The 27,597-nt window shown below is 39.2% G+C and overlaps 1 protein-coding gene across 1 annotated transcript; it reads left to right on the top strand.

Moving 5' to 3' along the window:
• The first annotated feature begins 1,631 nt into the window (after positions 1-1,631).
• On the top strand, positions 1,632-21,881 carry LOC133623539 (uncharacterized). Its single transcript, XM_061986755.1, has 6 exons — positions 1,632-1,682; positions 5,098-5,220; positions 14,133-14,313; positions 14,569-14,999; positions 20,260-21,787; positions 21,853-21,881. The coding sequence occupies exons 2-6, from the start codon at positions 5,098-5,100 to the stop codon at positions 21,879-21,881; spliced, it is 2,292 nt and encodes a 763-aa protein (XP_061842739.1). The 5' UTR covers positions 1,632-1,682.
• The last annotated feature ends 5,716 nt before the right edge of the window (positions 21,882-27,597 follow it).

Raw genomic sequence — 27,597 nt, 5'->3', positions numbered from 1 at the left:
CTGACACACTCTCCGCCATCGACTGACACACCCTTCGCCATCCACTGACACACCCTCCGCCATAGACTGACACACCCTCCGCCATCGACTGACACACCCTACACCATCGACTGACACACCCTCCACCATCCACTGACACACCCTCCACCATCCACTGACACACCCTCCACCATCCACTGACACACCCTCCGCCATCCACTGACACACCCTCCACCATCCACTGACATACCCTCCACCATCGACTGACACACCCTCCACCATCGACTGACACACCCTCCGCCATCCACTGACACACCCTCCGCCATCCACTGACACACCCTCCACCATCCACTGACACACCCTCCACCATCCACTGACACACCCTCCACCATCGACTGACACACCCTCCGCCATCGACTGACACACCCTCCGCCATCTACTGACACACCCTCCGCCATCCACTGACACACCCTACACCATCGACTGACACACCCTCCGCCATCAACTAACACACCCTCCACCATCGACTGACACACCCTACACCATCGACTGGCACACCCTCCGCCATCCACTGACACACCCTCCGCCATCGACTGACACACCCTCCACCATCGACTGACACACCCTCCGCCATCGACTGACACACCCTCCGCCATCGACTGACACACCCTTCACCATCGACTGACACACCCTCCGCCATCGACTGACACACCCTATACCATCGACTGACACACCCTCCGCCATCGACTGACACACCCTCCGCCATCGACTGACACACCCTCCGCCATCGACTTACTTGACACACCCTCCACCATCCACTGACACACCCTACACCATCGACTGACACACCCTCCACCATCGACTGACACACCCTACACCATCGACTGACACACCCTCCGCCATCGACTGACACACCCTCCGCCATCGACTGACACAACCTCCACCATAGACTGACACACCCTCCGCCATCGACTGACACACCCTCCGCCATCCACTGACACACCCTCCGCCATCCACTGACACACCCTCCACCATCCACTGACACACCCTCCACCATCCACTGACACACCCTCCACCATCGACTGACACACCCTCCACCATCCACTGACACACCCTCCACCATCGACTGACACACCCTCCACCATCCACTGACACACCCTCCACCATCCACTATATCCGATGAGTTAATTAATCAATGTGTTACTAAATGAATTGATGTGTTACTAAAATAATCGATAGCTGCAGCCCTGTAGTGTAGTGTGGTTTTATTATGGTCTTAAAAAGGAGCACAAGTAGTCAATAAAAGTGTTTTTTTTTGTCATTTAAAACCTAATTTAGTCTTTTTTTTAATGCGCCTTCATCCTGTCCGTGTGCACGGATTAGGTTCGTGGGATTAGAGACAGATGTAAAGCAGAAATCGAGATCAAATCTAATCCTGTCGCTCTAACCCTCTCTCTCTCTCTCTCTCTCTCTCTCTCTCTCTCTCTGTCACAGTGACATTGGATTAAGGCGCTACAAGCCACGCCCCTTTACTCCACTGTAATTGGGCGGGATGTGGTCCGGGCGGCGGGCTGCCGTCCAATAAGGAGGCGGCAGAGGCGGGTCCGGGCGGAAGTGGGCGTGTCCGGGCAGATGTTGCGTGAAAGGAGCGAGGTCAAGCCCCTTCGGAATATCTCGAGTGGACGCACGAAGACACGCTAAAGGTGAGCCCGGATTAAACTTTATTTCGGTACTGTTGACTTCAAGAATGACGTTTTATTCACGGCATTGTTTTTTTTTTTACCAAACTTTCACCGTGTCTTAATAAGCATATGAGTCATTAATGTTTGCTAATGTTAGCTAAACATGCATTAGCTTAAGCATTAAACCGCTTTAAGAGGCATTTAATCGTATTTGTCTACGATTATTATCCTATTTCTCGCTAAGAAAGTAATTTCAAAGATTGTGTCCAAACTAGGAGGACAGTGGTGCGTCCGTCCTGTTAATCTGCAATTCGCACCAGCTCCGGATTGAAAAAATTCCAACTGCTTCCTTTTTCTTTACTTTCACTTTCACAAGGTGGAGAGAGGGGAAAACCCACAATGTGTGTTTGAGACCTACTTTAACACACAACTACAAACAAGTTGAAACACTTACTGTGGTGTTACCATTTAGTGGTCAATTGTACTGTACAAAATAGCGATACCTTTTGGTGTCCAAAAGTAAAGTAAAAAACCACCAAGGGCCGAATACTGAAAAGTCAAAGTATGCGGAGGTCATATTGATTTTTTTATTTTTTTTAATTAAAAAATAAAATAAAAAAATGCTTAAAACATATATTGTGTCAGCTTTGTATTATAGATGAGTAAGTATAATATTATAAAATATTAGTTAAAACATTCCATACCGATTTTTTCCTCTATTTCTTACATTTTTACTATTGTTTTGTCCCGCTGTAAGAATATAATAATAATAATAATAATCATCATCAAATATTCAAGTTCAGTTACATATTCAACCGTGTTTATCATGGTTGATGTCATTTTTCTAAGTAATTCATAAGTTCGTTTTATTTTATTTTTTCTAATTAAGTAACTACATTTTTGTTTATATTTTAAGTATATTTTAGTTTTTTGAGAGAGAGCTTCTAATATTTTATATCAAGGGTGTCTAAACGTTTTCCATCACTTAAAAGTCAAGTGTGTGGGGGCCATTTTGATGTTGTTTTTTTACTTAAAAAAAAGGATATTTGATTAAAAAAAAATTAGTTTTTATTTAATTAATTAATTTTTTTTTTGGAGGGTGGGGGTCAAAAGTGTTTTTCTCATTACTTGTGTTATGATTTCCCTGTCGAATGAATACATGAATATTATATAAAACAATAAAGCCAATATTGACATAAAATTTAAAAAAATACAGATTTGTATTATTATTATTATATTTTAAGTATATTTTAGTTTTTTGAGAGAGAGCTTCTAATATTTTATATCAAGGGTGTCTAAACGTTTTCCATCACTTTGCGGGGGCCATTTTGATGTTGTTTTTTTTACTTAAAAAAAAAGGAGATTTGATTAAAAAAAAATTAGTTTTTATTTAATTAATTAATTTGTTTTTGGAGGGTGGGGGTCAAAAGTGTTTTTCTCATTACTTGTGTTATGATTTCCCTGTCAAATGAATACCTAAATATTATATAAAACAATAAAGCCAATATTCTGCGATGAGGTGGCGACTTGTCCAGGGTGTACCCCGCCTTCCGCCCGATTGTAGCTGAGATAGGCTCCAGCGCCCCCCGCGACCCCAAAAGGGAATAAGCGGTAGAAAATGGATGGAATAAAGCCAATATTGACATAAAATTTAAAAAAATACAGATTATTATTATTATTATTATATTTTAAGTATGTTTTAGTTTTTTGAGAGAGAGCTTCGAATATTTTACATCAAGGGTGTCTAAACGTTTTCCATCACTTGAAAGTCAAGTGTGCGGGGGCCATTTTGATGTTGTTGTTTTTTTTACTTAAAAAAAAAGGATATTTGATTAAAAAAAAAAAGTTTTTATTTAATTAATTAATTAATTAATATTTTTTTTGGAAGGTGGGGGTCAAAAGTGTTTTTCTCATTACTTGTGTTATGATTTCCCTGTCAAATGAATACATAAATATTATATAAAACAATAAAGCCAATATTGACATAAAAATAAAAAAAATACAGATTATTATTATTATTATTATATTTTAAGTATATTTTAGTTTTTTGAGAGAGAGCTTCTAATATTTTATATCAAGGGTGTCTAAACGTTTTCCATCACTTAAAAGTCAAGTGTGCGGGGGCCATTTTGATGTTGTTTTTTTTTTACTTAAAAAAAAGGATATTTGATTAAAAAAAAATTAGTTTTTATTTAATTTAATTAATTAATTAATAAAAAAATTTTTTTTGGAGGGTGGGGGTCAAAAGTGTTTTTCTCATTACTTGTGTTATGATTTCCCTGTCAAATGAATACATAAATATTATATAAAACAATAAAGCCAATATTGACATAAAATAAAAAAAATACAGATTTTTATTATTATTATTATTATTATTATATTTTAAGTGTATTTTAGTTTTTTGAGAGAGAGCTTCTAATATTTTATATCAAGGGTGTCTAAACGTTTTCCATCACTTAAAAGTCAAGTGTGCGGGGGCCATTTTGATGTTGTTTTTTTTACTTAAAAAAAAAAAGGACATTTAAAAATAATAATAATAATAATAATTTTTATTTAATTAATTAATTAATTAATTAATGTATTTATTTGTATTTTTTTGGGGGGGGGGCAAAAGTGTTTGTTTCTCAGTACTTGTGTTTCCCTGTCAAATGAATAAAGAAATAATATATAAAAAAATAAAGCCAATATTGACATGAAATAAAAAACCCACTGATTTGTATTATTATTATATTTTAAGTATACTTAAGTAGTTTTTTGAGAGAGAGCTTCTAATATTTTAGATCAAAGGTGTCTAAACGTTTTCCAACACTTAAAAGTCAAGTGTGCAGAGGCCTTTTTTATGTTTTTGTTTTTTTTTTTACTTAAAAAAAAAAAAGATTTTTAAATAAAAATTACAATTAATTATTATTGAATTCATTAATTAATGTATTTTTTTTTTTTTGGGTGGCGGGGCAAAAGTGTTTGTTTCTCAGTACTTGTATTATGATTTCCCTGTCAAATGAATACATAAATATTATACAAAAAAATAAAGCCAATATTGACATAAAATAAAAAACCGACTGATTTTTATTACTATTATTATTTATTATTAAATTTTAAGTAAATGTTAGTTTTTTGAGAGAGAGCTTCTAATATTTTACATCAAGGGTGTCTAAACGTTTTCCATCACTTAAAAGTCAAGTGTGCGGGGGCCATTTTCATGTTTTTTTTTTTTTATTTAAAAAAAAGGAGATTTATAAAAAATAATTAATAAATTTTTAATTAATTTATTTGTTGGTTTTTTTGAGGGTGGAGGGAAAAAGTGTCTGTTTCTCAGTACAATTATTATGATTTCCCTATCAAATGAATACATAAATATTATATATAAAAAAAAAAAAAATAAGCCAACATTTAAGAAAACAAAACGCACTGAATTTTTAATTATTTTTTTTGTCAGATGTCTTTTGCCAGTGACAAGCTGTATAACGGCTACCTGAGGACCAACATGCCGACCATTGTGAGCACGGTCAAAGTGAGAGAGATGGTGGTCCATTTGCCGTGTCTGACCGCTCACGACAGGGTGAGTTCTTCCATCTGACACTTAGGTTTTGGACTGGAATTCATTTATGGGAAAGAGGTGGATCAATAATGAACTATTTTGGAGCAAATGAACATCGTTAGACACGGGACTGGATCACAATTTGCCATGTTATGTTACCAGAGACGGAGCAGGGAGGGGCTAAAAAACACGCATCATGAAGCCACAGACAACTGCACTTCTCAGTGTCCCCAACAAATAAATATATAATAAATGATATTAGATAATAAATATAATATTAAATAATTTGAAATAAATAAATATACAATAATAAATTATCAGATAATAAACGTACTATTGAATAATTTGAAATAAATAAATATATAATAATAAATTATATTAGATAGAAAATATATTAAATACTAATAAATTATATCAGATAATAAATATAATATTAAATAATTTGAAATAAATAAATATATAATAATAGATTATATTAGATAATAAGTATAATATTAAATAAATACATAATATAATATTTTTAAATTCGGTAATATTATATAATGCAACTGCACTTCTCAGTGTCCCCAACAAATAAATATATAATAATTCATTATATTAGATAATAAAAATAATATTAAATAATTTGACATAAATATATAATAATACATTATATCAGGTAATAAATATAATATTAAATAATTTGAAATAAATAAATATATAATAATAAATTATGTTAGATAATATATTTACTATCTAATATAATTTCTTATTATATATTTATTTAATATATTTATTAAATAAATATATAATAATAAATTATATTAAATAATAAATATAATAACAAATTTAAAATAAATATATAATATTAGATAGTAAATATGATATTAAATAAATTCATAATATAACATTTTAAAATTCGGTAATATTACATAATGAATAATAATAATAAATTAACTATTTTTAATGCATAACTTTTTATTTTATTTATTTTTTTATGTTTGTTGATCGGCTTTTCGACATATAAAGTCCAGAAATACAATTAAACACATGTCAAATATTATTTTTTCTCCCCTTAACAAGTTATCTACAAACATTATATATAAAATAAGATACAATAAAAAAAAAAAAAAACATGCATCATGAAGCCACAGACAACTGCACTTCTCAGTGTCCCCAACAAATAAATATGTAATAATAAATGATATTAGATAATAAATATAATATTAAATAATTTGAAATAAATAAATATACAATAATAAATTATCAGATAATAAACATACTATTGAATAATTTGAAATAAATAAATATATAATAATAAATTATATTAGATAGAAAATATATTAAATACTAATAAATTATATCAGATAATAAATATAATATTAAATAATTTGAAATAAATAAATATATAATAATAGATTATATTAAATAATAAGTATAATATTAAATTAATACATAATATAATATTTTTAAATTCTGTAATATTATATAATGAATAATAATAATAAATAACCATTTTTAATGCACAACTTTTTCTTTTCTTTTTTTATGTTTGTTCATCAGCTTTTCGACATATACAGTCCAGAAATACAATGAAACACATGTCAAATGTTCTTTGTTCAAGTTACCCACAAACATTATACATAAAATAAGATACAATAAAAAAAAAAACATGCATTATGAAGCCACAGACAACTGCACTTCTCAGTGTCCCCAACAAATAAATATATAATAATTCATTATATTAGATAATAAAAATGATATTAAATAATTTGACATAAATATATAATAATACATTATATCAGGTAATAAATATAATATTAAATAATTTGAAATAAATAAATATATAATAATAAATTATATTAGATAATATGTTTACTATCTAATATAATTTCTTATTATATATTTATTTAATATATTTACTAAATAAATATATAATAATAAATTATATTAGATAATAAATATAATAACAAATTTGAAATAAATATATAATATTAGATACAAAATATGATATTAAATAAATTCATAATATAATATTTTAAAATTCGGTAATATTACGTAATGAATAATAATAATAAATAACTATTTTTAATGCATAACTTTTTATTTTATTTATTTTTTTATGTTTGTTGATCGGCTTTTCGACATATAAAGTCCAGAAATACAATTAAACACATGTCAAATATTATTTTTTCTCCCCTTAACAAGTTACCCACAAACATTATATATAAAATAAGATACAATAAAAAAAAATAAAAAAAACATGCATCATGAAGCCACAGACAACTGCACTTCTCATTGTCCCCAACAAATAAATATATAATAATTCATTATATTAGATAATAAAAATAATATTAAATAATTTGACATAAATATATAATAATACATTATATCAGGTAATAAATATAATATTAAATAATTTGAAATAAATAAATATATAATAATAAATTATGTTAGATAATATATTTACTATCTAATATAATTTCTTATTATATATTTATTTAATATATTTACTAAATAAATATATAATAATAAATTATATTAGATAATAAATATAATAACAAATTTGAAATAAATATATAATATTAGATGATAAACATGATATTAAATAAATTCATAATATAATATTTTAAAATTCGGTAATATTACATAATGAATAATAATAATAAATAACTATTTTTAATGCATAACTTTTTATTTTATTTATTTTTTTATGTTTGTTGATCGGCTTTTCGACATATAAAGTCCAGAAATACAATTAAACACATGTCAAATATTATTTTTTCTCCCCTTAACAAGTTATCCACAAACATTATATATAAAATAAGATACAATAAAAAAAATAAAAAAAACACGCATCATGAAGCCACAGACAACTGCACTTCTCAGTGTCCCCAACAAATAAATATATAATAATAAATTATATTAGATAATAAATATAGTATTAAATAGTTTGAAATAAATAAATATATAATAATGAATTATCAGATACATATAATATTGAATAATTTGAAATAAATATATAATAATAAATTATATTAGATAGAAAATATATTAAATACTAATAAATTATATCAGATAATAAATATAATATTAAATAATTTGAAATAAATAAATATATAATAGATTATATTAGATAATAAGTATAATATTAAATTAATACATAATATAATATTTTTTAAATTCTGTAATATTATATAATGAATAATAGTAAATAAACATTTTTAATGCACAACTTTTTCTTTTCTTTTTTTATGTTTGTTGATCAGCTTTTCGACATATACAGTCCAGAAATACAATGAAACACATGTCAAATGTTCTTTGTTCAAGTTACCCACAAACATTATATATAAAATAAGATACAAAAAAACAAAAAAAACATGCATTATGAAGCCACAGACAACTGCACTTCTCAGTGTCCCCAACAAATAAATATATAATAATTCATTATATTAGATAATAAAAATAATATTAAATAATTTGACATACATATATAATAATACATTATATCAGGTAATAAATATAATATTAAATAATTTGAAATAAATAAATATATAATAATAAATTATATTAGATAATAAATATAATAACAAATTTGAAATAAATATATAATATTAGATAATAAATATGATATTAAATAAATTCATAATATATTTAAAAATTCGGTAATATTACATAATGAATAATAATAATAAATAACTATTTTTAATGCATAACTTTTTTCTTTTTCTTTTTTATGTTTGTTGATCGGCTTTTCGACATATAAAGTCCAGAAATACAATTAAACACATGTCAAATATTATTTTTTCTCCCCTTAACAAGTTATCCACAAACATTATACATAAAATAAGATACAATAAAAATAAAAAAACATGCATTATGAAGCCACAGACAACTGCACTTCTCAGTGTCCCCAACAAATAAATATATAATAATTCATTATATTAGATAATAAAAATAATATTAAATAATTTGACATACATATATAATAATACATTATATCAGGTAATAAATATAATATTAAATAATTTGAAATAAATAAATATACAATAATAAATTATGTTAGATAATATATTTACTATCTAATATAATTTCTTATTATATATTTATTTAATATATTTACTAAATATATAATAATAAATTAGATACTAAATATAATAACAAATTTGAAATAAATATATAATATTAGATAATAAATATGATATTAAATAAATTCATAATATAATATTTTAAAATTCGGTAATATTACATAATGAATAATAATAATAAATAACTATTTTTAATGCATAACTTTTTATTTTATTTTATTTTTTATGTTTGTTGATCGGCTTTTTGACATTTAAAGTCCATAAATACAATTAAACACAAGTCAAATATTATTTTTTCTCCCCATAACAAGTTACCCACAAACATTATATATAAAATAAGATACAATAAAAAAAAATAAAAAAAACACGCATCATGAAGCCACAGACAACTGCACTTCTCAGTGTCCCCAACAAATAAATATGTAATAATAAATTATATTAGATAATATAATATTAAATAGTTTGAAATAAATATATAATAATGAATTATCAGATAATAAATATAATATTGAATAATTTGAAATAAATACATATACAATAATAAATTATATTAGATAGAAAATATCATATTAAATACTAATAAATTGTATTAGATAATATATAATATTAAATAATTTTAAATAAATAAATATATTATAATAGATTATATTAGATAATAAATATAATATTAAATAAATACATATCATATTTTTAAATTCGGTGATATTATATAATGAATAATAATAGTAAATAACCATTTTTAATGCACAACTTTTTCTTTTCTTTTTTTATTTGTTATTTTATAGTTTATTTTGTTGATCAGCTTTTCGACATATACAGTCCAGAAATACAATGAAACACATGCCAAATGTTCTTTGTTCAAGTTACCCACAAACATTATACATAAAATAAGATACAATAAAAAAAAAAAACATGCATTATGAAGCCACAGACAACTGCACTTCTCAGTGTCCCCAACAAATAAATATATAATAATTCATTATATTAGATAATAAAAATAATATTAAATAATTTGACATAAATATATAATAATACATTATATCAGGTAATAAATATAATATTAAATAATTTGAAATAAATAAATATATAATAATAAATTATGTTAGATAATATATTTACTATCTAATATAATTTCTTATTATATATTTATTTAATATATTTATTAAATAAATATATAATAATAAATTATATTAAATAATAACAAATTTAAAATAAATATATAATATTAGATAATAAATATGATATTAAATAAATTCATAATATAACATTTTAAAATTCGGTAATATTACATAATGAATAATAATAATAAATAACTATTTTTAATGCATAACTTTTTATTTTATTTATTTTTTTATGTTTGTTGATCGGCTTTTCGACATATAAAGTCCAGAAATACAATTAAACACATGTCAAATATTATTTTTTCTCCCCTTAACAAGTTATCCACAAACATTATATATAAAATAAGATACAATAAAAAAAACAAAAAAACATGCATCATGAAGCCACAGACAACTGCACTTCTCAGTGTCCCCAACAAATAAATATATAATAATAAATTATATTAGATAATAAATATAATATTAAATAGTTTGAAATAAATAAATATATAATAATGAATTATCAGATAAATATAATATTGAATAATTTGAAATAAATAAATATATAATAATAAATTATATTAGATAGAAAATATATTAAATACTAATAAATTATATCAGATAATAAATATAATATTAAATAATTTGAAATAAATAAATATATAATAATAGATTATATTGGATAATAAGTATAATATTTTTAAATTCTGTAATATTATATAATGAATAATAATAATAAATAACTATTTTTAATGCACAACTTTTTATTTTATTTTTTTTTATGTTTGTTGATCAGCTTTTCGACATATACAGTCCAGAAATACAATGAAACACATGTCAAATGTTCTTTGTTCAAGTTACCCACAAACATTATACATAAAATAAGATACAATAAAATAACAAAACATGCATCAGTCAAATAAGTAGAGGCAAATATTGACATGAAGCCACAGACAACTGCACTTCTCAGTGTCCCCAATGCAGCAATACTACAAAGCAGACAAAAGGCTCATCAATTATCTACCTTTCAATCGAGGTTAAATTTGAGATCAGTCTCATATACATATTATAGGAATCCAAATATACAACTTTTAACATTTTATCAGACACATTTGCGTAAAGAATCGGATCGGTATCGGATTGGAATAACATTTCTGAACTAGCTATTGCAAGGAATTTAGGGATTTCAACATCTACGCTCCGTAATATCATCAAAAGGTTCAGAGAATGTGGATAAATCACTGCACATAGGCGGCAAGGCCTGAAACCAACATTGAATGACCGTGACCTTGGATCCCTCAGGCGGTACTGCATCAAAAAAACGTGTGTAAAGGATATCACCACATGGGCTCAGGAACACTTCAGAAAACCACTGTCAGTAACTACAGTTGGTCGCTACATCTGTATGTGCAAGTTAAAACTCTACTATGCAAAGCCCATCCATCCATCCATCTTCCTCCGCTTATCCGAGGTCGGGTCGCGGGGGCAGCAGCCTAAGCAGGGAAGCCCAGACTTCCCTCTCCCCAGCCACTTCGTCCAGCTCCTCCCGGGGGATCCCGAGGCGTTCCCAGGCCAGCCGGGAGACATAGTCTTCCCAACGTGTCCTGGGTCTTCTCCGTGCCCTAAACACCTCCCTAGGGAGGCGATCGGGTGGCATCCTGACCAGATGCCCGAACCACCTCATCTGGCTCCTCTCGATGTGGAGGAGCAGCGGCTTTACTTTGAGCTCCCCCCGGATGACAGAGCTTCTCACTCTATCTCTAAGGGAGAGCCCCGCCCCCCGGCGGAGGAAACTCATTTCGGCCGCTTGTACCCGTGATCTTGTCCTTTCGGTCATAACCCAAAGCTCATGACCATAGGTGAGGATGGGAACGTAGATCGACCGGTAAATTGAGAGCTTTGCCTTCCGGCTCAGCTCCTTCTTCACCACAACGGATCGATACAGCGTCCGCATTACTGAAGACGCCGCACCGATCCGCCTGTCCATCTCACGATCCACTCTTCCCTCACTCGTGAACAAGACTCCGAGGTACTTGAACTCCTCCACTTGGGGCAGGGTCTCCTCCCCAACCCGGAGATGGCATTCCACCCTTTTCCGGGCGAGAACCATGGACTCGGACTTGGAGGTGCTGATTCTCATCCCAGTCGCTTCACACTCGGCTGAGAACCGATCCAGCGAGAGCTGAAGATCCTGGCCAGATGAAGCCATCAGGACCACATCATCTGCAAAAAGCAGAGACCTAATCCTGCAGCCACCAAACCGGATCCCCTCAACGCCTTGACTGCGCTTAGAAATTCTGTCCATAAAAGTTATGAACAGAATTGGTGACAAAGGGCAGCCTTGGCGGAGTCCAACCCTCACTGGAAACGTGTCCGACTTACTGCCGGCAATGCGGACCAAGCTCTGGCACTGATCATACAGGGAGCGGACCGCCAAAATCAGACAGTCCGATACCCCATACTCTCTGAGCACTCCCCACAGGACTTCCCGAGGGACACGGTCGAATGCCTTCTCCAAGTCCACAAAGCACATGTAGACTGGTTGGGCAAACTCCCATGCACCCTCAAGGACCCTGCCGAGAATATAGAGCTGGTCCACAGTTCCACGACCAGGACGAAAACCACACTGTTCCTCCTGAATCCGAGGTTCGACTATCCGGCGTAGCCTCCTCTCCAGTACACCTGAATAGACCTTACCAAGAAGGCTGAGGAGTGTGATCCCACGATAGTTAGAACACACCCTCCGGTTCCCCTTCTTAAAGAGAGGAACCACCACCCCGGTCTGCCAATCCAGTGGTACCGCCCCCGATGTCCACGCGATGCTGCAGAGTCTTGTCAACCAAGACAGCCCCACAGCATCCAGAGCCTTAAGGAACTCCGGGCGGGTCTCATCTACCCCCGGGGCCTTGCCACCGAGGAGCTTTTTAACTACCTCAGCAACCTCAGCCCCAGAAATAGAAGAGCCCACCACAGACTCCCCAGGCACTGCTTCCTCATAGGAAGACGTGTTGGTGGGATTGAGGAGGTCTTCGAAGTATTCCTTCCACCGATTCACAACTTCCGCAGTCGAGGTCAGCAGAACACCATCCTCACCATACACGGTGTTGATAGTGCACTGCTTCCCCTTCCTGAGGCGGCGGATGGTGGTCCAGAATCGCTTCGAAGCCGTCCGGAAGTCGTTTTCCATGGCTTCCCCGAACTCCTCCCATATCCGAGTTTTTGCCTCTGCAACCGCTGAAGCCGCACACCGCTTGGCCTGTCGGTACCTGTCCGCTGCCTCAGGAGTCCTATGAGCCAAAAGAACCCGATAAGACTCCTTCTTCAGCTTGACGGCATCCCTATGCAAAGCCAAAGCCATTTATCAACAACACCCAGAAGCGCTGCCGTCTTCCCGACTCCACATTTCAAATTGTTTTTGGAAACTGTGGACGTCGTGTTCTCCGGACCAAAGAGGAAAATAACCATCTAGGTGCAAAGTTGAGAAAAAAACACCATGTGTGATGGTATGGGGGTGTATTAGTGCCCAAGGCATGGGTAACTTACACATCTGTGAAGGCGCCATTAATGCTGAAAGGTACATACAGGTTTTGGAGCAACAAGCAACAATACCATGGACGCCCCTGCTTATTTCAGCAAGACGATGGCAAGCCACGTGTTACAACGGCGTGGCTTCGTAGTAAAAGAGTGCGGGTACTAGACTTGGCCTGCCTGTAGTCAAATAAAAAAAGAGGTTGATGTGGTATGGATGTGGTGTGTGTGCTTGCAGGAGACCATCGAGGCCAGGAGGCAGATGTGTAGCAATCATGACGCCATGGTTCTTCTTCTGGACTGCCTGAAGAGGAGGGAGAGCTGGCCTGAGCACTTTATCAAAGCACTGGAGATGTGCGAGCATACCAGCATCGCGGCTGAGGTCCGGGCGGCATACCACAGTCTGAGGGGCGCCCACAGTAAGCCTTGTTACACACATTATAGCCCCGGTTCTCAAACCTCAGAAAACACTATAATGACTAACATTATAATACAGTAGGCTTAGGTATTCATTAAAAACAAAATATATTTATTATTTTTGGCCACTAACATTACGCACAGTTTGAACAGTAACACTGTGTTTTGAATATTTAACCAAGTGATTGTTTGGCGTACAGTTCCAATATATGATGTGCTCTCTACACTGTAGTAACACATTGTTTGCATTGCCTTAGACTCCAACCCCAGCTCTCCTTCCAATGTCCATCAAGATCCAGATGATCTTCACCTCCCCGTGCCCGAGACCAGTGCAGGTCACAGCCAGGACTCCGCGCCGCCAGCCCCTCCACAACCCGTCCTCAATGCCACACCACCTCCGGTAACTGAAGCACAGCCAGAAGCTTCTACGACGGCTGCTGCGCCCGCGCCCGAGTCGGCCCCCGAGTCGGCCCCCGAGCCCGACCGAGCGTGTCTTCAAGAGAGCGCAGAGCCGGAGACGCCGGATCCGGCTCGCCCCGGGCCGGAGGAGACCTCTACATCCGACTTCCTGAATGTTTTGCAAGTGCCAACTGAACAGAGCGACGTGGTCTCAGACGTGACCCCTGAGCAGAAAACAGACCCTCCGGCGGAAGAGGTCGTCACCCTGGAGCCAGAAGAACATTCCCAGGTGAGAAAAGCCCTCATTCTGTTTGTTGTTCGGACAACAAGGATCAGGTAGATGCTTCAATGATTCATTCTTGCTACTTTAACCCCAGACCAGGAGGGTCTTCACTTTTTGACTGGGGGGGGCCACATCGAGCTTAACACATTTGGCCATTCGACTCCTACCTCGTTTACTTCCGTGATGACCTGAAAGGTTTTTTTAATCAATCTAAAATGCGAAAAACATGGTTAAGTGTGGAGAGAGTGTTCTGCATTTTTCCCATCATGCATTGTAATGGTCAGGGTTTAGTGAGCGTTGCTCGCAGCGTGACGCAGGAAACAAACAAAAACAGGACACCAAGCAACAGTCCACAAGTTACAATGATCCAGAGCCAGGTGTCGGCGGCTCTGAGACCAGTGCAGGTCACAGCCAGGCCTCCGCGCCGCCATCCCCTCCACAACCCGCCCCCAATGCCACACCACCTCCGGTAACTGAAGGTCACCCCCCGCCCCCTTCACGGGACGGAACCTAGATGTCCCCAGAAAGGCCAAGAGACGACAGGGATGGGTGGGTGGGAGCTTGACGAGAGGCTGAAAAACGCTTCAAAATGGCCATCAGTGCCGAAATGTTGTCAAGCCGCTGGACCATAGAAATCTCCTGCGGGGTCACTCGCTGGCTCGATCATTTCTGTCTTTGCGGGGTCACTCACTGGCTGATCATTTCTGTCTCCTGCGGGGTCACTCACTGGCTGATAATTTCTGTCTCCTGCGGGGTCACTCACTGGCTGATCATTCCTACGGGGTCACTCACTGGCTGATCATTTCTGTCTCCTGCGGGGTCACTCACTGGCTGATCATTTCTGTCTCCTGCGGGGTCACTCACTGGCTGATCATTTCTGTCTCCTGCGGGGTCACTCACTGGCTGATCATTCCTACGGGGTCACTCACTGGCTGATCATTTCTGTCTCCTGCGGGGTCACTCACTGGCTGATCATTTCTGTCTCCTACGGGGTCACTCACTGGCTGATCATTCCTACGGGGTCACTCACTGGCTGATCATTTCTGTCTCCTGCGGGGTCACTCACTGGCTGATCATTTCTGTCTCCTGCGGGGTCACTCACTGGCTGATCATTTCTGTCTCCTACGGGGTCACTCACTGGCTGATCATTTCTGTCTCCTGCGGGGTCACTCACTGGCTGATCATTTCTGTCTCCTACGGGGTCACTCACTGGCTGATCATTCCTACGGGGTCACTCACTGGCTGATCATTTCTGTCTTCTGCGGGGTCACTCACTGGCTGATCATTTCTGTCTCCTGCGGGGTCACTCACTGGCTGATCATTTCTGTCTCCTACGGGGTCACTCACTGGCTGATCATTCCTACGGGGTCACTCACTGGCTGATCATTTCTGTCTCCTGCGGGGTCACTCACTGGCTGATCATTTCTGTCTCCTGCGGGGTCACTCACTGGCTGATCATTTCTGTCTCCTACGGGGTCACTCACTGGCTGATCATTTCTGTCTCCTGCGGGGTCACTCACTGGCTGATCATTTCTGTCTCCTACGGGGTCACTCACTGGCTGATCATTCCTACGGGGTCACTCACTGGCTGATCATTTCTGTCTTCTGCGGGGTCACTCATTGGCTGATCATTTCTGTCTCCTGCGGGGTCACTCACTGGCTGATCATTCCTACGGGGTCACTCACTGGCTGATCATTTCTGTCTCCTACGGGGTCACTCACTGGCTGATCATTCCTACGGGGTCACTCACTGGCTGATCATTTCTGTCTCCTGCGGGGTCACTCACTGGCTGATCATTTCTGTCTCCTGCGGGGTCACTCACTGGCTGATCATTTCTGTCTTTGCGGGGTCACTCACTGGCTGATCATTTCTGTCTCCTGCGGGGTCACTCACTGATAATGATAAATGGGTCATACTCGTATAGCGCTTTTCTACCTTCAAGGTACTTAAAGCGCTTTGACAGTATCACCACATTCACCCATTCACACACACATTCACACACTGATGGCGGGAGCTGCCATGCAAGGCGCTAACCAGCAGCCATCAGGAGCAAGGGGTGAAGTGTCTTGCCCAAAGACACAACGGACGTGACTAGGATGGTAGAAGGTGGGGATTGAACCCCAGTAACCAGCAACCCTCCGATTGCTGGCACGGCCACTCTACCAACTTCTGGCCGATCATTTCTGTCTCCTGCGGGGTCACTCACTGGCTGATCATTTCTGTCTCCTGCGGGGTCACTCACTGGCTGATCATTTCTGTCTCCTGCGGGGTCACTCACTGGCTGGTCATTTCTGTCTCCCGCGGGGTCACTCACTGGCTGATCATTTCTGTCTCCCGCGGGGTCACTCACTGGCTGATCATTTCTGTCAGGGTTTAGTGAGCGTTGCTCGCAGCGTGACGCCAAGGATGCAGAGATAGCAGGCGGAACGCAAGTAAAAGTACATTTAAAATTCCCGTGAAGCAGGAAACAAACAAAAACAGGACACCAAGCAACAGTCCACAAGGTACAATGATCCAGAGCCAGGTGTCGGCGGCGAGTGGAACACCGCCGCAGCTGGCGAAAGGGGAGCACGGCAAGCGCAGAATGAACGCCGCAGCAGCAGGCGACGACGCTGATGAGGTCATCCCAGCAGGGAGGCATGGTAGCGTTGTGGACGACCTCACCGGAGCAAGAAGTAGCTGTGCCCCCCCCAGCTGCACAGCTAGTCATAGCCCCCCCCTCACGGGACGGAACCTAGATGTCCCCAGAAAGGCCAAGAGACGACAGGGATGGGTGGGTGGGAGCTTGACGAGAGGCTGAAAAACGCTTCAAAATGGCCATCAGTGCCGAAATGTTGTCAAGCCGCTGGACCATAGAAATCTCCTGCGGGGGTCACTCGCTGGCTTGATCATTTCTGTCTTTGCGGGGTCACTCACTGGCTGATCATTTCTGTCCCCTGCGGGGTCACTCACTGGCTGATCATTTCTGTCTTTGCGGGGTCACTCACTGGCTGATCATTTCTGTCTCCTACGGGGTCACTCACTGGCTGATCATTTCTGTCTTTGCGGGGTCACTCGCTGGCTCGATCATTTCTGTCTTTGCGGGGTCACTCACTGATAATGATAAATGATAAATGGGTCATACTTGTATAGCGCTTTTCTACCTTCAAGGTACTTAAAGCACTTTGACAGTATTTCCACATTCACCCATTCACACTCTGATGGCGGGAGCTGCCATGCAAGGCGCTAACCAGCAGCCATCAGGAGCAAGGGGTGAAGTGTCTTGCCCAAGGACACAACGGACGTGACTAGGATGGTAGAAGGTGGGGATTGAACCCCAGTAACCAGCAACCCTCCGATTGCTGGCACGGCCACTCTACCAACTTCTGGCTGATCATTTCTGTCTCCTGCGGGGTCACTCACTGGCTGGTCATTTCTGTCAGGGTTTAGTGAGCGTGACGCCAAGGATGCAGAGATGGCAGGCGGAACGCAAGTGAAACTACATTTAAAAGTCCCGTGAAGCAGGAAACAAAGAAAAACAGCACACAAAGTAGAACGATCCAGAGCCAGGTGACCACGGCGAGCGCCAGACGGGCGAGGAAGCTCGGGCGACGATTGTTTGGTGGACAAAATGAGACTAAGGAGTGGTGAAAAAACACGTTTTTTCCGTGGCGGCGTCAGGGAAAGTTGTACATGTAAACAAACTACGGTGAGTTCAAGGACCGCTGATATTAGTAGGACAAAACATTGCTCGCCAAATACTCTCATCAGTGAAGCATGTTTAGTATAAACAGTGGGAATTTCTAACAAGTAGGTTTGTCCTCCTACAGAAACTATATTAAAAACCTCTTAAGGCTTAGTGGCCACATGTGTGGACAGCACCTTTTAGCTATTATTTCCAAAATTGTGTACACTACTGAATTGGGGTCTTATGGCCACTTATGTGGACACTTATACTGCCATCTGGTGGTGTCAGAAGAGTATAACGTACAATGGAATTTGGAAAAAAAAGGTGTAAAAGAAAGAATTAGCATGTCACTAAACATGAAGTACACATTTGTGTACTTATGGACTAAGTACATATCAAAAGATGATTCTTAGTTTTTATTCTAATTAGGGTCCAATAAGCCCAAATAGCAAAGATAAATAAAAAAAAAGCATGTAAACAAACAGCTTAAGAGGTTAAAACAAAAATTATATTTTTCCCCATCTTTTTCCATTTTAATACATTTTTTAAAAAGCTCCAGGGAGCCACTAGGGCGGCGCTAGAGCCTGTATGGAAATATTAATGTTCAGTTACACATTTAGAAGTGTTCTAATTGTTAGTTTTTTCTTTATTACCTGTTGTGTAATTTAATTTATTTTTACCCCATATTTGTTCCCACCACCGCACATTAATTTGGAGTCCTTAATCTCGTTATATGCAAATATAATGACAATAAAGTCCATTCTATTCTAAAAAAAATTAAAATAAAAGCTAAAAACAGATATATTTATTTAAAGACAAAACATTGTTATAGATGACTAAGTATATTATTATTATTATTATTTGTTTAAAATGTGATATTTTTCTTACATTTTTACTGTTATTATTTTAGATGTGATTATTTGAAAACAACTTTTTAAATTTGAGCAGACACATTAGGTATTTGCACAAAGTATAACTTGGTATCGGATCGGAAAGACAATCAGTGGTATGGCACATCACTACGTCGTTGATTCTCTGGACTATATCAAATAATAGTGAAGTCCGGCCTCCTGGTCCTTGGTTTTGTTTTGGAAATCTGTCCCTCAAAACAGTTAGGAGTACTACGGAACAGTACTTTTGTTCTAAAAAGAACAGTATTGGTAGGTAGGTCTTTATTGTCGTTGCACAAGTACAACAAAACTTAGTTTTCAGCACAAACCCGTTGAAGATGAGACAAACAAACCGTGTACAGGGTTACAGAACAGGGCCCCGTAAAAGATGGGAAAAAGGTCAACGCTGGGGGAGGATGAGTAAAAAAATACAATCTAGACTGGGCTCCTAAGTGGGGAAAAAACCCCTCCATAGCAAAGCACATATACATATTACAACATACATCTCGAGACTTGCAACAGAGGGGAGGGAGTGCGGGGCTACAGTGGCGGGCTGCAGCTCTTCAGGTACTGCCCAGCCGTCCATCACCCCTAAAGGATTCGCGTCAAGGATAGGGGGTGGGGTATATGTGTGTGTGTGGGGTATATTTTTTGTGGATGAACCGCCCTCGATGAGTGTGTTTTAAAGGCTGTGTTCTGATGCCCAAGGTGTGTTCAGTACCTGATTCCACGCCGACCGAAAGTACATCCGAAGGCTCCGCCCTCCCCGCCGACGACATGACCGTGGGACCGAGCCTGCCTAGCCCACTTCTCAGCGCCCAACCGCCGACCACCTACTCGGTCAACACGGACCGTCTGGAAATCAGCGACTTTGCACAAGGAGAGACGAGCGCCGTACCCGAGGAAAACTCCCCGGAGGAAGAGGATGTGCGGGTGCACGTGATGCACGTCACCCAGCAGCCGTCGCTCCTCGACCTCGACGGCCAGAGCGTCGGCAACGGCGAAGCCTCCAAGGATGGCGCCCAGCCGCCGACCACCTACTCGGGCAACACGGACCGTCTGGAAATCAGCGACTTTGCACAAGGAGAGACGAGCGCCGAACCTGAGGAAAACCCCCCAGAGGAAGAGGAGGTGCGGGTGCACGTGACCCAGCAGCCGTCGCTCCTCGACCTCGGCGGCCAGAGCGTCGGCAACGGCGAAGCCTCCAAGGATGGCGCCCAGCCGGCGACCAACTACTCGGGCAACACGGACCGTCTGGAAATCAGCGACTTTGCACAAGGAGAGACGAGCGCCGTACCCGAGGAAAACCCCCCGGAGGAAGAGGAGGCGCGGGTGCACGTGACCCAACAGCCGTCGCTCCTCGACCTCGGCGGCCAGAGCGTTGGCAACGGCGAAGCCTCCAAGGATGGCGCCCAGCCGCCGACCACCTACTCGGGCAACACGGACCGTCTGGAAATCAGCGACTTTGCACAAGGAGAGACGAGCGCCGTACCCGAGGAAAACCCCCCGGAGGTAGAGGAGGTGTGGGTGCACGTGACCCAGCAGCCGTTGCTCCTCGACCTCGGCGGCCAGAGCGTCGGCAACGGCAAAGCCTCCAAGGATGGCGCCCAGCCGCCGACCACCTACTCGGGCAACACGGACCGTCTGGAAATCAGCGACTTTGCACAAGGAGAGACGGGCGCCGTACCCGAGGAAAACCCCCCGGAGGAAGTGGAGGTGCGGGTGCACGTGACCCAGCAGCCGTCACTCCTCGACCTCGGCGGCCAGAGCGTCGGCAATGGCGACACCTCCAAGGATGGCGCCCAGCCGCCGACCACCTACTCGGGCAACACAGACCATCTGGAAATCAGCGACTTTGCGCAAGGAGAGACGAGCGCCGAACACGAGGAAAACCCCCCGGAGGAAGAGGAGGCGCGGGTGCATGTGACCCAGCAGCCGTCGCTCCTCGACCTCGACGGCCAGAGCGTCTGCAACGGCGAAGCCTCCAAGGATGGCGCCCAGCCGCCGACCACCTACTCGGGCAACACAGACCGTCTGGAAATCAGCAACTTTGCACAAGGACAGACGAGCGCCGAACCCGAGGAAAAACCCCCGGAGGAAGAGGAGGCGCGGGTGCACGTGATGCATGTGACCCAGCAGCCGTTGGTCCTCGACCTCGGCGGCCAGAGCGTCGGCAACGGCGAAGCCTCCAAAGATGGCGCCCAGCCGCCCACCACCTACTCGGGCAACACAGACCGTCTGAAAATCAGCGACTTTGCACAAGGAGAGACAAGCGCCGAACCCGAGGAAAACCCCCCGGAGGAAGAGGAGGCGCAGCCTTTGCTCCTTGACCTTGGCGGCCAGAGCGTCGGCAACGGCGACGCCTCCAAGGACGGCGCCCCCGCCGCCGAGGAGCCTGCGTACCCCTCCACCAGCAGGCTGAGCGCCAACAGCAAGTACATCCTGACGGCTCTGGGCGTGGGCGCCGGCGCACTGCTGATGGCGTGGAAGTGGAAGCATTAAGGTCCGGGGGCGGTGAAGGAAGCGTGCCTTATTGGTGTGGCTCGTCTCTGCAGGTGTGTCTTTCAGCAGCTCACCTGTCCGCTTTCAGGTGAGCTGCTGCGTGCGTGATCAAAAATGTTTCTATCTAGAAATTTGAATTAGAAAGTCATTTACGTTCCGTCCTTTACAGTACCTGTGAGGAAAGCATGTAGGTGCACAGGTGACTCTGATTGGACAAATGTCGGGTGGAGAGACTGGCGGCGACAACATTTTCTGACCACTTCTTACGCAACACTTGAGCTTAGCTTTTGTTTATAGCTTTAAAGTTGTTTTTGTTAGCCTTTATTTTGCAAATAAAGCTATTTTTGGACTGAAGTTGTAGTTTGAAGTGCGTATGAAAGTGCACCACCTGTCCTGGCTCAGCCCACAGCCTCTGGTTTAGAACCTGGAAAGCTTGGAAAGGCCGATACATTAGGTCTACTACGCTACTATATATTAATGTTGTCATTATGGTGGTACTTGATGAATACTTAGGTCTACTACGCTACTATATATTAATGTTGTCATTATGGTGGTACGTAATGAATACTTAGGTCTACTACGCTACTGTATTTTAATGTTGTCATTATAAATTACTCTCCACATCGTCGTCTAGGTTTTATACATTTCGTAGTTACACTCAACCTTAAGCACTTGGAGACGAGTCAGGATAGAGGGAAAGATGAATGCAGCCATGTGCAGAGACATCCGGGTAATTTGTGCGTTTGAGAGCTGTTCTCTATGCAAATATGTGTCAGTCGATGGCGGAGGGTGTGTCAGTCGATTGCGGAGGTTGTCAGTCGATTGCGGAGGTTGTCAGTCGATGGCGGAGGGTGTGTCAGTCGATGGCGGAGGGTGTGTCAGTCGATGGTGGAGGGTGTGTCAGTCCATGGTGGAGGGTGTGTCAGTCCATGGTGGAGGGTGTGTCAGCGGATGGCGGAGGGTGTGTCAGCGGATGGCGGAGGGTGTGTCAGCGGATGGCGCAGGGTGTGTCAGCGGATGGCGGAGGGTGTGTCAGCGGATGGCGGAGGGTGTGTCAGTGGATGGCGGAGGGTGTGTCAGTGGATGGCGGAGGGTGTGTCAGTGGATGGCGGAGGGTGTGTCAGTGGATGGCGGAGGGTGTGTCAGTGGATGGCGGAGGGTGTGGCAGTCGATGGCGGAGGGTGTGTCAGTGGATGGCGGAGGGTGTGTCAGTGGATGGCGGAGGGTGTGTCAGTCGATGGCGGAGGGTGTGTCAGTCGATGGCGGAGGGTGTGTCAGTCGATGGCGGAGGGTGTGTCAGTCGATGGCGGAGGGTGTGTCAGTGGATGGCGGAAGGTGTGTCAGTCGATGGCGGAGGGTGTGTCAGTCCATGGCGGAGGGTGTGTCAGTCCATGGCGGAGGGTGTGTCAGTCCATGGCGGAGGGTGTGTCAGTCCATGGCGGAGGGTGTGTCAGTCCATGGCGGAGGGTGTGTCAGTGGATGGCGGAGGGTGTGTCAGTCGATGGCGGAGGGTGTGTCAGTGGATGGCGGAGGGTGTGTCAGTGGATGGCGGAGGGTGTGTCAGTCGATGGTGGAGGGTGTGTCAGTGGATGGTGTGTCAGTGGATGGCGGAGGGTGTGTCAGTCGATGGTGGAGGGTGTGTCAGTGGATGGTGTGTCAGTGGATGGCGGAGGGTGTGTCAGTGGATGGCGGAGGGTGTGTCAGTCGATGGTGGAGGGTGTGTCAGTGGATGGCGGAGGGTGTGTCAGTGGATGGCGGAGGGTGTGTCAGTGGATGGCGGAGGGTGTGTCAGTGGATGGCGGAGGGTGTGTCAGTCGATGGTGGAGGGTGTGTCAGTCGATGGTGGAGGGTGTGTCATGGATGGTGTGTCAGTGGATGGCGGAGGGTGTGTCAGTGGATGGTGGAGGGTGTGTCAGTGGATGGCGGAGGGTGTGTCAGTGGATGGTGGAGGGTGTGTCAGTCGATGGTGGAGGGTGTGTCAGTGGATGGGGGAGGGTGTGTCAGTGGATGGTGGAGGGTGTGTCGGTGGAGGGTGTGTCAGTGGATGGTGGAGGGTGTGTCAGTGGATGGTGGAGGGTGTGTCAGTGGATGGTGGAGGGTGTGTCGGTGGAGGGTGTGTCAGTGGATGGTGGAGGGTGCAAGTCATCACAATCATACCAACTTATATTGAAAGAAAGAAAGGAATATGAAACATGAATGTATTATCATGAAACACATTTAACTTGTTCACCTCTCTTTCATAAATAATGAAATATAAATAATGAAATATAAATAATGAAATATAAATGACATATGAATGATCTCCTCCACTTGGTCAATTAAAAAGCAGCTGGCCTGCAGAAAAAGTGTTGGTGGATCCACACCTGACATCCACTGTACTGATACCAAGTATCTAGTCGATACTAATATGATTATTATATTTTTTTGCATCACACATCTTTTGTTTTGAAAGTGTGTCAAACTCAACTTGAAACACTGCAGGCCTTTCCTAGCTGCAATGTTTAACTTAAGCCACAAGAGGGCGCCACCTCCTCACTAACTTGCATTGATGCAGAGAGCACTTCTGAGCATTAAAAGAGAAGTACAGTCCTGCTCAAAAGTGTAAAGAACATAAAGTCATGGCTTTACAATCATTTCTACAACTCTTATTTGTTTGTGATGTAGTGATTGGAGCACATACTTGTTGCTCACTAAAAACATTCATGAAGTTTGCTTCTTTTATGAATTTATTATGGCTCTACTGAAAATGTGACTAATCAAAAGTATACATACAGCAATGTTCATATTTGCTTACATGTCCCTTGGCAAGTTTACCTGCAATAAGACACTTTTGGTAGCCATCCACAAGCTTCTGCTTGACCACTTGACCACAAAATTGGTGCAATTCAGCTAAATGTGTTGCTTTTCTGACATGGACATGTTTACCCATTAAAACCTGGTATTTAACCTTTTAAACCGAGTATTTACCCATTAAAACCTAGTACTTAACCATTAAAATCGAGTATTTACCCATTAAAACCTAGTACTTAACCATTAAAACCGAGTATTTAACAACTGAAACCTAGTATTTAACCACTAAAACCGAGTATTTACCCATTAAAACCTGGTATTTAACCATTTAAACCGAGTATTCACCCATTAAAACCTAGTACTTAACCATTAAAATCGAGTATTAACCCATTAAAACCTAGTACTTAACCATTAAAACCGAGTATTTAACAACTGAAATCGAGTATTTAACCACTAAAACCGAGTATTTACCCATTAAAACCTGGTATTTAACCATTTAAACCGAGTATTTACCCATTAAAACCTAATACTTAACCATTAAAATCGAGTATTTACCCATTAAAACCTAGTACTTAACCATTAAAACCGAGCATTTAACAACTGAAACCTAGTATTTAACCACTAAAACCGAGTATTTACCCATTAAAACCTGGTATTTAACCATTTAAACCGAGTATTTACCCATTAAAACCTAGTACTTAACCATTAAAATCGAGTATTTACCCATTAAAACCTACTACTTAACCATTAAAACCGAGTATTTAACAACTGAAACCTAGTATTTAACCACTAAAACCGAGTATTTACCCATTAAAACCTAGTACTTAACCATTAAAATCGAGTATTTACCCATTAAAACCTAGTACTTAACCATTAAAACCGAGTATTTAACAACTGAAACCTAGTATTTAACCACTAAAACCGAGTATTTACCCATTAAAACCTAGTACTTAACCATTAAAATCGAGTATTTACCCATTAAAACCTAGTACTTAACCATTAAAACAGAGTATTTAACAACTGAAACCTAGTATTTAACCACTAAAACCGAGTATTTACCCATTAAAACCTGGTATTTAACCATTTAAACCGAGTATTCACCCATTAAAACCTAGTACTTAACCATTAAAATCTAGTATTAACCCATTAAAACCTAGTACTTAACCATTAAAACCGAGTATTTAACAACTGAAATCGAGTATTTAACCACTAAAACCGAGTATTTACCCATTAAAACCTGGTATTTAACCATTTAAACCGAGTATTTACCCATTAAAACCTAGTACTTAACCATTAAAATCGAGTATTTACCCATTAAAACCTAGCACTTAACCATTAAAACCGAGTATTTAACAACTGAAACCTAGTATTTAACCACTAAAACCAAGTATTTACCCATTAAAACCTGGTATTTAACCATTTAAACCGAGTATTCACCCATTAAAACCTAGTACTTAACCATTAAAATCGAGTATTTACCCATTAAAACCTAGTACTTAACCATTAAAACCGAGTATTTAACAACTGAAACCTAGTATTTAACCACTAAAACCGAGTATTTACCCATTAAAACCTGGTATTTAACCATTTAAACCGAGTATTTAACCATTTAAACCTAGTACTTAACCATTAAAATCGAGTATTTACCCATTAAAACCTAGTACTTAACCATTAAAACCGAGTATTTAACAACTGAAACCTAGTATTTAACCACTAAAACCGAGTATTTACCCATTAAAACCTGGTATTTAACCACTAAAACCGAGTATTTACCCATTAAAACCTAGTACTTAACCATTAAAACCGAGTATTTAACAACTGAAACCTAGTATTTAACCACTAAAACCGAGTATTTACCCATTAAAACCTAGTACTTAACCATTAAAATCGAGTATTTACCCATTAAAACCTAGTACTTAACCATTAAAACAGAGTATTTAACAACTGAAACCTAGTATTTAACCACTAAAACCGAGTATTTACCCATTAAAACCTAGTACTTAACCATTTAAACCGAGTATTTACCCATTAAAACCTAGTACTTAACCATTAAAATCGAGTATTTACCCATTAAAACCTAGTACTTAACCATTAAAACAGAGTATTTAACAACTGAAACCTAGTATTTAACCACTAAAACAGAGTATTTACCCATTAAAACCTGGTATTTAACCATTTAAACCGAGTATTCACCCATTAAAACCTAGTACTTAACCATTAAAATCGAGTATTTACCCATTAAAACCTAGTACTTAACCATTAAAACCGAGTATTTAACAACTGAAACCTAGTATTTAACCACTAAAACCGAGTATTTACCCATTAAAACCTGGTATTTAACCATTTAAACCGAGTATTTACCCATTAAAACCTAGTACTTAACCATTAAAGCAGAGTATGTAACCATTAAAACCTAGTACTTAACCATTAAAACTGAGTATTTAACAACTGAAACCTAGTATTTAACCACTAAAACCGAGTATTTACCCATTAAAACCTGGTATTTAACCACTAAAACCGAGTATTTACCCTTTAAAACCTAGTATTTAACCACTAAAACCGAGTATTTACCCATTAAAACCTGGTATTTAACCACTAAAACCGAGTATTTACCCATTAAAACCTGGTATTTAACCACTAAAACCGAGTATTTACCCATTAAAACCTGGTATTTAACCACTAAAACCAAGTATTTACCCATTAAAACCTAGTATTTAACCATTTAAACCGAGTATAAGAGTTGTAGAAATGACT

Source organism: Nerophis lumbriciformis, linkage group LG26 (genome assembly GCF_033978685.3).
Source record: "Nerophis lumbriciformis linkage group LG26, RoL_Nlum_v2.1, whole genome shotgun sequence".
NCBI lineage: Eukaryota > Metazoa > Chordata > Actinopteri > Syngnathiformes > Syngnathidae > Nerophis > Nerophis lumbriciformis.
Note: the sequence above shows the minus strand (reverse complement) of the source record. Positions and strands in the feature narration are given on the sequence as shown.